We start from the raw sequence: 15,616 nt of genomic DNA, 5'->3' as shown, positions 1-15,616 counted from the left end.
AGCAAGGAAGAGACCAACAATGAATGTTCTTGAAGAGAAGAATTACAACAGAAGCCCAAATATTCTCCTGCAAGGGTTACCTTTCCTTTGGATTACTCCACAATGGAGAAACATCAGTGCATCCTCCACCACAGGAGGGCTTATGTTCCCTTGCAAATAAATACCGAATTTTAAGATGCTTAAACAAATAGAACTTGCAAGCTATCACTAGCACAAATGTTATTTTTACTCATTTAACAACAGATTATGATAATTTCCTTCTCACAATATGGACGAAAAGAAAAGGTTTAAACTGAAGTAGAAATCCTGACATTTTGAACAAGTTTTCTGACATGTCCAAACATGCATTTCTGCATCCTTAACACTTTTCTCAAATATGTGAAAACCTCTTTGAGCTTTCCATGAGCTGACAAGGAATGAAAGGAGAGTTGTCAAGGAAATTTCTGTGGTACAGTAAATGCACGTATGTACATATGGATGCGTTTCCCAGTGCCATTCCCAGACTTTTACCTCTGCTTCAGCTGTCACGCTCAGTTGTGGGTAAAAAAAAATTAAAATTGCTTTGTATAATTGCTTAAAATGTATTGAACAAATGAATGTGAAAACAAGAAACTCTAAATCAGGAAAAAAAACCTCATTAGATTTTACAAGGCCTTGATTTTATAAGTTTAGATTAGATCTTATAAGGGCTATCATGGCCCTTAGAACTCAAAAACTAGTGCCTATTTTCCATTTTTATATCAGTGCAGCACATTAAAAATTAAAAATAGCATCAGCACATGATTATAACTATATTTTTAAAGATGCAAAAGTCTTCTTTATCATTCATACATGTGAATATACATTTTTCATGTGCATGATTTTCATCCTACAAGCCAGAAAATACAGCCAATTCCAACAATGTCACAAATTGCAGTGTCATCACCATCATGAAAATTCAAGCACAGAAACCTCTACTGCAGAGAAGTTTATTCATCTATGCTCATGCTGGTTTAAAGCATCTCATAACTGTTGATGATGATTGCAGCAGCCTGTCAGTGACTGGCTTCAGCAAAAGCCATCTGGATGGGACATGGCACAATAATTTCCTCTACCATCTCAAAACATACTTGCAGCTGAGCTTTTCCTCTTTTCAAGATAAGAAAGTAGTTGAATGCTCCTAACATAATAGATTGTCAAAGTCCAATTTATTTATTCCATACAGTATCTGAACATATTGCATACCACATAAGCTCCACAGTTTACATTTACCAACAGATGTTTTTCTTTCTGGAGCAGATGGTATATTGAGTGTACTGTGATATAATTCACATTTGCATTATCAGTTGTGAATGCTAATGCATTCCATAAACTGAGTTTTTTGTTTTGATAAGATATTTTTAATAACCATACCTTCTCTGTATTAATCAATTTGTTTGATAATACAATCAAAAACCCAAATTTATCAGTTGCACAAAAAAGGTAAGATTTTTCTTATTCAAATGTAAGGTTTAGAAAGCAAACTCCAAGAATAAAAAGAAAGGGGCCAGAAAGGTAACAATTTTTTATTACCTTATCTGATATGTGCATACTTATTCTGGTTTTGGTTGTTAAATATTAAACTTCAAAGTTAAAGAATTTTTACTTTTGTAAGAATTCCAAATTTTCTAAGCTGTGAGCTAATATTGAGTAATACATTCTAATCAAAAAAACTAGATAAACTTGCTTTATATTGGTGCCTTATAGGCACCAATAAAGTGAAATAACTGTAAGTTGAATAACATATTGCCAGATAATGTTAGTAACTTCACTATTATTGGGCATCATGATGGTCCTGCAAAATTTACAAACAAAATCCAAATTATTTTGGATTTTATTCTCAACTTACATTATTTTTCCCATTATTTTCTAGAATGTCACAAACAAGTATCTGGAAGGCCCTGCTAAGTAACTTCCTAAAAGGAATAGAACAGATAATATGTGCAGGTCCCAACAAAATTCTCTTTTTACAGTATCCAAGGTGTATTTTCACATAAATGAATTCTGTATTTGTTTACTTTCTGCCTATGATTACAGGTTTATCTTGATTCAACTAAACATCCTATTGTCAGATTACTTCTTTCTTCCACGGGTTTCACCCCACACAGACACTGCAGGCACAAAGCACTTCTGCCACTGGCACAAACAAGCCCAGCCTTCTTTAAGGACACGAGTTCTCATCAGTTTAAAATCAGTGTGGCTGAAATGGGTCTCCTGATTGAGAAGCCCAAAGTCTGGTTTGTGCTGGGTGAGAGCAAACAGCTCCTCATAAATGTCAATCAATCATTGCTGAACACTGTGCTGCTGTTGGGTGTCTTAGTATTTCTTCTTACACAGTTTGCTTGGTTTTGCACAGAAATGCCTAAAATGTTTAATTGAAGACTTAGGGGCTAAGAAAGTGCTGAACAAATTATGAAAAAAAACCCAGATCAAAGAAAGGACATAGCAGTGAAAAGACCTCTGGTTGGATGAGGCACTGCAATTTGTAATAATCCTTTCTTAATTAGCTTTGTATGAGGATCAAAAGCTAAAATGTGACCTGTTTTAAAACCAGAAATCCATACAACAACAAGAAAATGAATCACACATATAAAAAGCTAAGAATTTTAGGCTTAAAATTCTGTTCCCTTGGAGAACCCTGTGGCATACTATGATTGATATATCAGCATAATTTGAGATTGTTGTCTCTGTCTGCTTTTAGATGAATTATTTGCAGTAAAATTCAACTAGCACTCAACATCATATGGCTGTTTCTGTGATCTTTTTGAAGAGCTAAAAAGGGAAAATGAACAGTTGTCCTGTTGCAATAAGAGTAACTGTCAATCCTCTTTGCTTCTTTTAAAAGGAATTGCTGAGATTACAGATTCTGCAAGCTGGATACTTTTGAAGATACTATTCCCCTTTCCCAACAGCAAGAAATCATTACCCATAATAATGGTCTTTCACAACTAGACCATTGAGAGAGATGTTTCTCATACTACAAGTCATTTGTTTTTCTTCAATTCTATTCATTTAATGTAATATACTTCAGCTCTCAGGCAAGCCTCCACTATTGTTTTATAAATATTATGACCATATCTTAAAACTTGTAACTCATTAGAGTTGATCATTATTCATTTTTGTTATTATTTCCCATTTGTCTGTGGTTATTTTGTTCTACCTTGTGCATAAAAGTTTGTTTTTCAGGGATTTTTAGGTACTCACCTTATTTTGCATGAGAAGTATTTTCTTCTAGAGGGATTTAATACAACTCACTGAGGTTCCTCTTTTGACTTCTTAGGGACTGGAATAACTGCAATATTAAGTTCATCACTGACAGCTCTGACAATCTTCATATGTGGTCATCCCTCCCTTACATTAGAAGAATGTTTATTCTCTGTTCAGCCCTTCTTTTTAAAAGCTTGCAACTCTTGATTTGCTGGTAATTTTGTATGATCATTAAACTTCAGTTCAAATGTTTCTTGGAGGCTTTTTTTTTTTGTCTTTTGAAAGCTTTAATGTATAGTCATTTATCATCTAGTGTAGATTGTCTTAGCAAACATCTGTCACTAAATCTCAATGTGGAGTGGCCCACCCATCTACAGTTTCTTTCTCACTTGGGTGGTTTTGAAAATCCTTCCCTGTATACACACGTGAAACAGTGGGGCTTGCAGCACATTTTAAAAATACATAGTTCATCAGGCCCCTTTATGTGCATCTGATAGAAACTTGCTTAGAGCTGTTCAATGTTCAATTTCCTGGTCATACGTAGTCAAAGAGAATCTCTGGGTCCTTCAGGTGAGTAAAAAAAGGGGTTGTGAACCTTCTCAGCAGGGAGGAGGAGAGCACTTGTTCTGTGGTTGACAGTGGACTCCTTCAGATGTGTGTCCTTGTCCCCTCATGAAACCAAATCTAACTGGGGATAAGGGGTGAGATTAATGGGAGAAAAACATACAGATTCCTTCTGTGATTGTGATAACCAGTCTGAAAGGACCCTGATATTTATGGTATTTGGCTTCTTTTTTAGTGTTGGGATTGTGAAGGATTCAAATTAAATCATCAATCATTTGTCAAGAGCCCTGCAACAGCTCCAGCCCTGCAACCAGTCTGTCAGGGTTTCCAAAACAACCACTTCCCACTTGTACAACGCCAACACAAAGTATAATTTACAGTCTTTAACACATTTTAAAGCATACTGTAAAAGGACAAAAGGCAGAGAATTAAGTCTCTGATATCCTAGTTTAGTTTAAAACACAGAAACGCAGTTCATGGATCATAACACAGTTTACAGCAGAACCAAAGGATTTCAGGGTCACCAGAAGCAGCAGATCCCAGCTCTCCTCTCAACATCTCTTGATCTTACGCGTGTCAGTGGAGTGAAAAGGCAAAATTTCCCCACCATTACATGTTGAAGTGTGGGATTTATAGAGTACACTCATGGAAGCCACAGGCCCAAGTGGTCTTTCAGCCCCATCCTTAGGCTACTAAAAATGGAACACTTTCAGACTTGTATCATCAGCAACAGTTTCCCACTGCAGAAACACTCCTACCCAGTCACACAATTACATAACCTCCTCAAGCTCCATTTCTGAAGTTAGATCTACCCAGCTGTGAAGAAAATTCCAAATCATTTCTCTTTTACTGGTTAGAAAAATACAAAGACCATTATTTTATTTTTGAAGTGCTGGGATATTATTTTTTATTATTTGCTTTTTTTCCCCTAAATGTTGCAACCACAAATTTCTGGAATATAATCTGCACTTCCCCAGCAGAGAAATCATCAAATAAAATAGAGTTCTTTCTTGCTATTTTCTATTATATCTTTATGCATAGCTTCCTTAAGAGGAAAAGACCCTGAAGCTCGTAGAAAACTTAAAATAATTTGGACATAGTATGTGTATATATAGCAGCAAACACATTAAATTATGCAATCCTGCTAAAAAGGCTTTATTTATTGGATAAAAAATGCATCTGAGTTATTTTTATATAAATATTGTTCACTTAAAACCTCATAATGGTGGGAAAGGGGGGTCTAGGGAGCCTTGCCATTTCCAAAAATCCCTTTCAATGAGCATGTTGATTTTGGCAAGAATGAAACACAAAAGGAAATATACCATTTAGGTTTTGGGTTTTTTTTGCTGCATAGACATGAAGGAACTGGAATCAAATGTCTGCAACCATAAAAAAGTAGCTTGGTTTTCAGTAAGTGTGTTCATGTATTAAAACACAGAAAACTGGGAGATTTTGTACTTACCCTACACATGTTCTCTCTCCTTCTCTCCCTATGGTCAGTCACCATGCACAGATAGGATTGATTCTCATCAGCCAAGTGATTTCCCTGAGGCACCTGGGCTTTTGGGATGTGTAGTCCAGCATCACCCCCCCACATGTGGAGTTTCTGTACCACCAGTAGTATTTGGGAATAGTTTCTGTTTGGAGGCACCCACTGAAAAATAGTATTAGATTTTATGGGTTGCCTATAGTACACATTTATTGAAGGAGACATTAAACAGCTTTCTAAGAGCTCTCTGTCTTCATTTGTTTATGTGACACTAACTAACCTGTTAGACCCAGGACCTGGTCATTTTAACTGGGGTCATTTTAACTGCAGTTGCCAAAGAAAATTGTAAAATAGAAAGTAACAGCTGTTCAAAAAATGAAATAATGTATTTCATACCAAGGAATAGGATGGTCTCACCTGAGAAAGCCAAAAAAATCTGCCCATAAACTGTAGAAAAGACATTTCATTTGGGGATTATAACATTTGCAAATATTTGGGTTTGGGTTTTTTAACGTTCTGGAGTTATTTATGCAAAGTAGCAGCAGTTCTCAGGTTTCCAGTTATTTGCAGAAAATCCATGTTGCTTCAGTTGTATGAGTGTTTAGGTTGCCCAGATTTGCAATTTTGTAGAGCTGTGTAGATAGAATTAGCTTTTCCTTCAATACATTATTCCTTTAGACATTAACTAAATACATGATTACCCACCAAACTAAATACATCTCATTGCTTTTGCCTTAAGAGATTATTAAACAAATCATATATTACTTCAAACCATGAAAAAAAAATAACACTGGCTTTCCTTTTCCTTCTTTTTCCCAGAGATGGAATTACTTAGTAATTTTTAGAGCATTAGTTTGTAGATGCTTATTAAACCAGTGATCCTTCTCTACTCACTATTTGCCAAATTGCCTTGGTGCAGAAGCAAGGGAGGAGGGACAGACATTTTAAAAAAAACAGCCTCCAGGGACTTTACAAGTGAATTAGTTTGACATGATTTGTTTCTGATGACCAAGTTACCAATAACTTAGCACTTTATTTTCCTCTAGGTGCATTAAAATACAGTCTATTAATCATTTGAGCAATTTAGGAGATATTAAGTGCACTGATCGGAAATGCTCTCTTCCCTTCCTCCTATTACAAATGTTGGTCTGTTCTTGTTACAAGTGTTTGCCCTTTCCAGGCCCTGAGGCCCCACTGGTCCTTCATGAGCTCAGAAGCTTTGCTACCACTGACTCCAACAGTTCCATCACACTGGAGGGACTTTTCACTAGCACATGGATACAGACATGCTCAGCTGATAAAGGCTTCATTTCCTTTAACCTGCTCCCTCCCAGCTCTCCTCTATGATTTTTATCTTTTCTAATTGCAGCCTCAGCTGACTGGTTTGGCAGCTGCTGTCAGGGATGGTCCTGCACACGGTACCTGCAATACTATTTGGGGTAGCAGCTGCTCCATTGAGGGTGTGCACAAGAGAAGGCATCTTCTTCATGGTCAAACCATCCTGGTCATCTAAGCTGTTCCTCTCTTTAACACAACCCCTCATTTATCAGGTCCATTTTTTTTTTAAATAGTTAATTCAGTGATCAATCTGTACAATGTATTCTAAATAAACTTCAGAAAAACTGATGGAAGTAAAAGAATAAAGTGATATGCTGATTTCTTCTAGTCTTGGAGGAGCTGACGGAACTTGTGTTGGTATCTTTTTCCTCACAGGTGGCATAATTATAAGTGATGCATAGGCACCCAAGATGTGAATTATTTATTTATAAATAATAAATGTGGAATTCAGAATTTTTGATACTTTGTGTGTGTCTTCAAGTTTGCAGAAACAGCACAACTGGAATGGATAATTTGTTATAAATGTTAGCCAAGTGGAAAGAATATTCAGACAAGGTACCATAGCTTTTTTTTTCTTTGATTAGGACTGAAAAATGTCACTGCTACTTAAGTGTCAGCATCCTGATGCAAAACACAGGGAAGCTACTTCAAACATCAGCACAATAAAGCAGGAAGCAATGCAAGTGCTTCATAGCTAGAGCAGTTTAGGAAGTAGCATTGTATTTTCAGCTCAGTTAGCAAAACTGCAACTTAAATGGGGTGGTTTTATTGACACAGGCAAGAAGCAAATTCCTGCCATCAACACATTTTTCTACAACCCTGACTGAGGTTTTGGAATAGTTTACAACACAGTCCTCTAAAAGTCAGTCACCCAGTTTAAAGTAATGAGTAACAAAATAAGCATACTTGTTAAAGTACCAGACACTGTTTGAATATCGGAAGCCTTTACTGTCAGTAATAACTGTTGTGCACAGCCCTGTCATTGCCATTCTTTCCTCATCATGTCAAGAGCTGAAGCCAGCCTCAACAGAGGGAAAAAAAATCCAGATTTTTAAGGAGAAAATTAATTGACCAATGCTGGTGCTCTTAATCACCTTTATTCTCAAATGATGAATGATCAGTAAATAGCTTCATTTCCTAAAGCACTGAATGCCCCTGTTTATTAAAGGATAAATGTATTAGGACTCCTTCATTGTCATTATGGTCACAAGAGCTACCTAGACGTTTTCTGGAACCAAAATATCTTGTAGGGATTTTATCAGAAAGCTTCTCACATCCAATATGAATTTCTGACTAAAGACAGGGAATACCACTCTAGAGCAGTCAATAGCCCAACAGCTCACACTTACTAGTAAATAAAGTTCCATCTATCTAAACTGAGCACAGATGATTAAAATTTTTTATCTTGGAGCAGTCACCAGCTTGACACTTAAAACCATTGTTTTCATGTAGGTTATGATTCCAATTCCTGATTGAGGACCATTACATCTCACAACCTGCCTCCTCTTCAGTCAAAATCAGTACTATAAATTTATAGTATTTTTCTACACAATTGAAGATTGCTACTGAGTGATTCCACTTTCCCTTTCAAAATCCCTTCCTGTGAAATGTTTTTTAACCCTCACTGAATTATCAACTTGTTTATAGTTTTTGTAGAATGGTGCCCTACCTGCAAAAATATTACAGCTGAAGCCGAAAGTTGCTGAGACTGCAAGGTAGTTACTGCCTAGGTCATTTAGCCTTATACACAGAGCAATTTTATACATGGATTCAGCAAAATACATAAGAAATTCAGTTAAAGACCAGCATACATTTCAGTAAAGTTTTGACTCAGCTCAAATATTTTGAATTATTTACATATTGTTGTAGCTGACTACTTAAAAAACAAGTATTGTTCATACTAATGTTAAATTCCTACCATAAGCAAAAATCTCACCAGTTCCAAGTTTTCCCCCCAAAGCAAGCTCTGTCTTATCACTCCCACATAGAAGCTTCAAAACTAGAAAGGACTGGGAAAGATTCTGAAAAACTTAAACTCTTATCTTCTAGGAACATTAGCAAGTGCAAGTGGCTTCTAATACTTATGTAAATTTTTTTGTTGTCATAGAAATACTTGTTATATAGATATGTATATATAACTATATCAGACTGCAAGGTGGGCAGAAATACCATTGCAGTCAACTGATGAATGTACACTGGAAAATAATTTTAAGCATTCCTTTCCCATGGTTCAACATAATCCAAGCCAAGATGTGCAAAGATTTCTTCCTCACTTCCAGCTTTGAGAAAGATCCTCTGTGAAAAAAAATTAAAAGGAATGTCAATAAGGGTGTTAGAAAGAAATTTCAATTGATGTTTTTTGCTGTTGAAAAGGAGTTAATATTTGACAGTTCTACCCATTGTATCCTCTATAGAATACACTGTCTTCATCAGTGTGCCTACCCTGAAATGCAAAAGAAAGTTAAAAAGAATTTTAATGATGCTTGATGTTTTCACTTTTAATGACTAGCTTAAAACTTTGTTTTGATTTACTTTTTCAAGGCCCTCAAATCCAACTTACGTTTCCCTTCCATAAGGGTCAATAGCAGGACTTCCTTCATGAAATCATAAATGTTTTTAAATTAATACAGTAATGTTCTCTATAAGTGCATTCAAACTGATTTGATGGTGAAACAAATTGTCCATAGCCAAGCATTAAGAGCACCAATTGAAAACCAAGCTTTTTTATTCTTTACACACACTCCTGAATATTTTACAGTACAAGGCAGTTTTGTTTTTTATACCTGCACTTCTGATAATACAGGAGATTATTTTTACACAGGAACACTCACAAGCCTACATGCTGTATGATGGCTGATATAATAAAGTACATAGCCTTATGCATGCCTTTCTTCACTAAAGTACAATAATAATTTTAAAAGCTGCTAAGATAGGTGAATATTAAAACAGTAAATGCCTCACAATTTAGAGTTTGGAAGCAAGAAAGATATTTCAATACTTCAGCAATTCCTGAATCATTTTAAGTCTAAATCAGTGTTCAACTCTGAATAATCTAACTCAAATGTTGGGAAAACTTCAGGGTTGAGTTTCTAGGTTTACTCACTACTGTGAAAGAGGAGATGCTGTCTGGAGAACCCACTGATAAATTCCTCTGAGTAGGGAGAATCTCCTAAATCTCCCAACGTTTAGGAGCCTGTGTGCCAGCAGCACCTGTGCTCTGTCACTGCCGAGCAGTGCCTCCAGGAGGGCTGTGCTGTCCTGCACACCCATGGGAATGGGCCAGGAAAGGAGCCCATGATTGGGTCAGATAGACCCATGGCATGGTGGAACAACTTCTGGCACCAGAGATCCACAACCAAGAGCTGAGTGATTAAAGTTGTCTCTGCAACAGCAAAGATTGCTTATAAAGCATAGAGAAAGAATATCCCTCTTTTTCCTAGGAAGTTCAAATGTCAGATTCTGGAATGAAAGGAACCTACCAATAACACAGAACAGCAGAAATACTGAACTTTTTCACACACACAGAACAAGGCAAAAATGGTAGAAAATATAAATTGAACAGGATAAAAGAGAAGGAAAGACATCAACAACTGCCCGTTGAATAACAATACTGAGATTTTGTTCCTCAAGTGTCACCTGGGAGGACAGGATTTTAGGGATTTTTTTTGCTATTTTTTTTCTTTTACTATTGTGAAGAAAAAGAGGGCAATCCATACACCTACATTACTGCAAAAAAAAAAAAAGAACAAAAGTAAAACAAGAAAAAAAATCTCACACTTGTAGACAGATGTTACAGACAGTCTTTAATAGAAGCTCTTCATATCTCTGGGACCCCAAATTGCATTCCATTTCTTTTTTTCTGTCACTTTATGTTTTCCTGCAAGCTAAACTCATTTCATTTGCTTGACAGGGAAAATTTCTAATACAAAGTATTTGATGCTGAATACCATTCTCAGTAGCTACAAGCAATGTTTCTAAATGAATCTCTGGCTGATATCTGCCAACTGCTTTAGCAATGTAAGTGTTATTAATGTTAATCATAACCTATGATTTTCCTTCTATGTCAATCTACGCTTATACAGGGCTGCAAATTTGATTATTTCATTCGCTACTATTCTTTCTTGCTTTTTTCTTTTTCCTCAAGACAAGTAATGAACTGCTTGCCTAGTTGTGATTTTATTTCATCTTCTTACTAATATTCTGGAGATCCAGAACATGCCCCACCAACATCAATCAAATGTACAAAAAAACAATGCTCTGCAGCTTCTGGTACACTCTTCCCTTATCCCATTTAATCAATTCTGTCATTTCAATGCATGTAAATATTACATTTGTGGTTGTAAACATGACCATTAACTACACCTAATGTAGAACAACTGCCATCCAAATGTTTTCTTATATGAGTTGCTACCACTTATTTTTCATTTTGGCATTAATGATCAATAATACTTTTGATGAAAGAGAAGCAGAGAGTGAAGGCACAGAGCTAGCATAGCTTTATGATATCCTAACTATCATTGCCAAAGTTCATGTCACTTAGTTTTATATCACATTTTAATATGATGAATCCAGCAAAACAAAACCATTACTTAATACAGCAGAATTCTAGTTTTAGTTATCTAAATCAGCAATAGCCACCAGCACAGCCTTCTTGAAAGGCACAAATTTAATTGTATTCCAAGCAGACTGATACCCAACTGTTTATTACCAAATTGCTTGGCAATAACAGTGCGTTGCCCAATATCAAAATAAATACTCTATTACACTTGAGTAATGCTATTAATAAGTCTTAGCCTGTCACTATAGCATTTCATTACTATTTAACCCATCTGAAGATGAACTTAGAAAATTAGTTCGAAGTACTCAAAAATAGAAGTTAGTACTACATATTATCATTAATGAAAAGGGATTTGATTGTTCTGAACCAGCAGAATCTGCTGCAGAGTGAAGTACTCCAGGTTTGTATGTACATGTGAAATCCACTGTTCTGAAGATGAGACACATGGTGGAAATTTGATTAATTTCTTTCTTTAAATCTTTATAATCCTTGGTATTAGCTGAAGAACAAGAATTAAGTATGAAGTTTCCTAATTGATTACAGGCATAACTCTGCTTTATAAACTATTGGAAAATTTGTTCACAGCCAAATTGTGCCCTTAAAGACCAAGTAATCTCCTTCAATATCCCATTTTTCCCACTCTTTTCAGAGACCTGACTTTTATATGCTTCACGGCTGTAATTCAGAAAGAATGCAGTCATACTCTAGCAGATTTCATTATCCTTTTGAAAATTATAACATTGTATACAAGGCACATCTTTTTGCAAAGGACCCTGAAGGACCATGAACACTGAGGTCTGTCTGGACTCGTTCTGCTGTACTATTACATAAAATAAATTGGGGAGGGGAGGAAGGGCATGGAAACTATTGCCAACTGTACCTTGTTAGGAATTTACAAAACACTCCTTGATAAAACTTTGCTTCTAGTCAAGCACCTAGAATGTCCTTAACATACATATTTATTCTAACCCTTACTTTTGTGTCCAGGATTATGCTGCATGCTTTAAAATGGCAAAATCTTACACAAGATGTTTAAGGATCTTAAATTTAATTTTTGTCTTTTATCACTGATTTTCATATTATTTAACATGTGATACATATTCACATCAGTTTAATTACCTTAATATTTCCTTTTCTTTTTAAAATTAATAAAGTGGAGATATAACGACAATATGATCATACCTAACTTTGTAGTTAGACCAGTACACTGAATGATAAATACCAAGCAGTCTAAACCCCATCACTTTACATCTCAAATTATTACAGTGGCCGTAAGCAAGACTATGATAAATGAACAACAGAAAAGAAGAGGACAGATTGTCATTTGCAAACTTGGAACTTAATTGTTCATTGTGCTTGGACAGAGTCCATTCTAAAAATAAGATTTATGGGTAAAGTCAGTTGTAGATGAATGATGATAGCAATAGGACTTGCTTAATCAGACATGGTCAAAGATACCACAATGCACCTTAAATTTCTTACACATGTATTTGTCACTTTAGTGACATCTTCACAAGTCCCCACTTATGTCAAGTCAATAGAAGAGTTTTAATTAAAGATAATTGGGACAAATGAAAAGATTATGCTGCTTACTTTCCTTGCAACAGCTTCTTTAGATATGAAAGGCCATGGCATTCAGTGAAGCAGTGCACCATAATGTCAGACCCACAATTGATAGAATATACCTCAATGGCATATCAGACTAAAAGTACAAAGCTATTAAATTGGTCACACTCCCTTTTTCTCTGATCCCATTTGCTCAAACAGCATTTGCATTCTTGAAAAAATAATTAACAAAAGGGGCTTACAGAAAGAATTGTGAAGGCAGAAACTTAGGTAATGCATCATATCTGTCCCATGACTGCCAGTGGGAATGTTCTGGGTGTTTACCTGACCCAAGTGTTACCCCACCCGTTCTCTGTCCCTGGGCCAGTTCTCCAGTTCAGGTACTGATGCACCACCAGGGCACATGGGTCACACCAGCACTGCAGAAACTTTAGGAAGAAGCTGTGTTTACTAAATCAGCCTTTTATAAGCTATACCTGACAGTGTGGGTATACATTTCACTATTTTGTGACTTTTGGATTATTTTGACCTAAACTCCTGCATACCAAGCTGAAAATATTCAGCTTGTGAGACAGTCTGAGCACTGCATCAAGGAAGTCTGTACAATCACATATCCACAAAACAATGCACTGAAGTATTTTTGTTTCAACATTTCCTGCAATTCTTAGATTGACTGCAGCTATCTTCTGTCCTCAGTGGTCCTATTTCATCGAGTTCAGTGCAAGGTTCTGACAATAAATGGGAAGAGCATTAAATTTATTCTCATCTGTGAAAATGTTGAAATAACCATATACTGAAAATAAAACCAACAAGTCAGAAGAGGTGCAAATAACCCACACTTTTATGGGAGGATTTCTGTGAATGTCATAGGAATCATTGTTAAAGTATTTTTAAACAAGTAGCTGTAGTACATGAAATTTTTTCTCGATATATGAATATTAAATGTAATACATGACAATAGCCCCAAGCAACTTCTTTTAATCCACAAAATACTGAGGAGAAAAGAAATAAAAAGACATTTGGAAGCTTGAAGTAGTCACATTTTCATTTACTGTATGATCAGAATTGCAAAATTTTTGGGGTTTGCTCTACATTATTCTTTACAAACAGAAATGAGGTCTGCCTGAAAGGTAAGAAAAGAAAGAAAGAAAGAACAAAGAGACCAGAAAGCAATAAATATGTTGTTCCATCAACTGGTCAAATTTTGCAAAGCTAAATTGTGTAGGCACCCACCTAGTACTTTCTACCTATATAATTGCATTTACTTGCTATTTTTGAGAGTTAAAGGTGCCTGTGCCTGAAAGTACACAAATCCAGTGAGAAGAAAAGGAAGGTCTCAGTGCAAAATTAAAGACATCCCAAAGGCTCTTCCATTTTACTACAGTGAGCTGCCTGAATTTTTGGTGAACTTTAGCAAACAAGCCTTAAGAAATCATACAAGTTCAATGCTGTTTCCCACTGGGAAGCCTGAGCTGCCTCATGAGCCTGAATACCTCCATTAGCTCACAACAAAAAGTAAACTTGAAAACACAGAGGTCATAAAAAAGTCATCCCCTAGCAAGGGAAGCATAATTTTAAAACAGAAACTTGAGTTCCAAAGCCAACCATTGAATATGTTGAAGGCAGATGTCTAAGAATCCTTGGATGTGACAAGTACAAGGACCACTGTCAAAGCAACTGAGTCAGGAAAACCCAAGAGAAGATAAGACAGACAGGCAGAGCATATGTTAGTTTTAGTTCAGACTTACATCTTCTCCCAAAAAGGTCAATCAGAAGAGAGGTAATCAGATTATACAGACTGATTGATGAAAAATTATCCAAATTCACTCCATGGCACAACTAATTGGACATTCTATTTATTGACAATTAAGTTATTGCAAGTCCCAGAATAAACACTTTGAGTTGTATATATCCTTGATCTCCATCAAATTTAATTAGGCTTATCCTGGAATCATAAATATGTAGATGCTACTAACATTTTCTAAAAATAAGTTAAAAAAACAAACCAAAAAAAAATGCAGGAGAGGACAGAATGGAGGGTGTCAGTAACAGGGTAGAAAAAGGCTAAAGCCAAACCTGGATGGATGAGTTATTGAATGAGTGACTTGAATGACCTCCTCAAGGGCCTCTCCATGCTAACAGTTCTCACCATACTGAATATGCTGATGAGCTGCTGCAGTTCAGCAACTTCCACATGGAGAATGAGTCCAACACACATAATAAGACAGGGAGGTAAAACTGAAGAAAGTAGTGAAGAGAAAATTCCAGTGGAATTTGAGTTCAGACACTTCTGAATTCAGGTAGATGCAAACTCAGACTAAAATATCTAATATAATGATTCAGAACATTTTACTCAAGCCAAAATTTACAGAGCCACACAAATTTACTCCAACCACCAGCCAGTGAAAAAGCAAACAAGGGCACCTAGAATAGAGCAATACTTTAGATAAACTTATTAGAGCCTTAGTTAAGACTTAGTTAGGGCCTTGCAGCAGGTTGAAAAAAAAGCTTAACCTAGTTTATCTTCATCTGAATGGATAAGTGGGTTAGTGTTTCTGAGAGGAAGGTGCAGGAAAGTGCCTGGAAAGTGACTCAGCAAAAGGAGCAGCTGCAAGAAAGGGAGAAAAAGGATGTTGCAAACTTTGAGTGTTTCAATTATTCCCTGTTCAGTAGTAGTTTACTTGCAAAAAGAGATTCCCACCTTCCTCATTATCAAAAAGCAATCACTTTCTAGAGTGATTTTTTGCAGACTGAATTTGTTGGTTAACTGGTGCAGATAGGAGCTCTAAAAAGTATAAGCCACAAGGTCTGAGGAAACCTATCAGAAAACGCATAATGACTCTTCATAACAATAGCTAGGAACTGATTTGAGGGAA

The 15,616-nt window shown here is 36.0% G+C and overlaps 1 protein-coding gene across 2 annotated transcripts in view; it reads right to left on the bottom strand.

The window, feature by feature from the left end:
- Positions 1–4,168: 4,168 nt before the first annotated feature.
- The window catches only part of DNTT (DNA nucleotidylexotransferase), a 147,722-nt gene continuing 136,274 nt past the window's right edge, over positions 4,169–15,616 (bottom strand). For both annotated transcript variants that reach the window (XM_071439172.1, XM_071439171.1), the window contains one exon: positions 4,169–8,911. In XM_071439172.1, the coding sequence (XP_071295273.1) occupies positions 8,825–8,911 (87 nt within the window). In that variant the 3' untranslated portion in view covers positions 4,169–8,824. The remainder of the gene's footprint in view (positions 8,912–15,616) is intronic.

Source organism: Agelaius tricolor, unplaced genomic scaffold (assembly GCF_023055355.1).
Source record: "Agelaius tricolor isolate 1412-34295 unplaced genomic scaffold, bAgeTri1.0.p SCAF_13, whole genome shotgun sequence".
Lineage (NCBI taxonomy): Eukaryota > Metazoa > Chordata > Aves > Passeriformes > Icteridae > Agelaius > Agelaius tricolor.
Note: the sequence above shows the minus strand (reverse complement) of the source record. Positions and strands in the feature narration are given on the sequence as shown.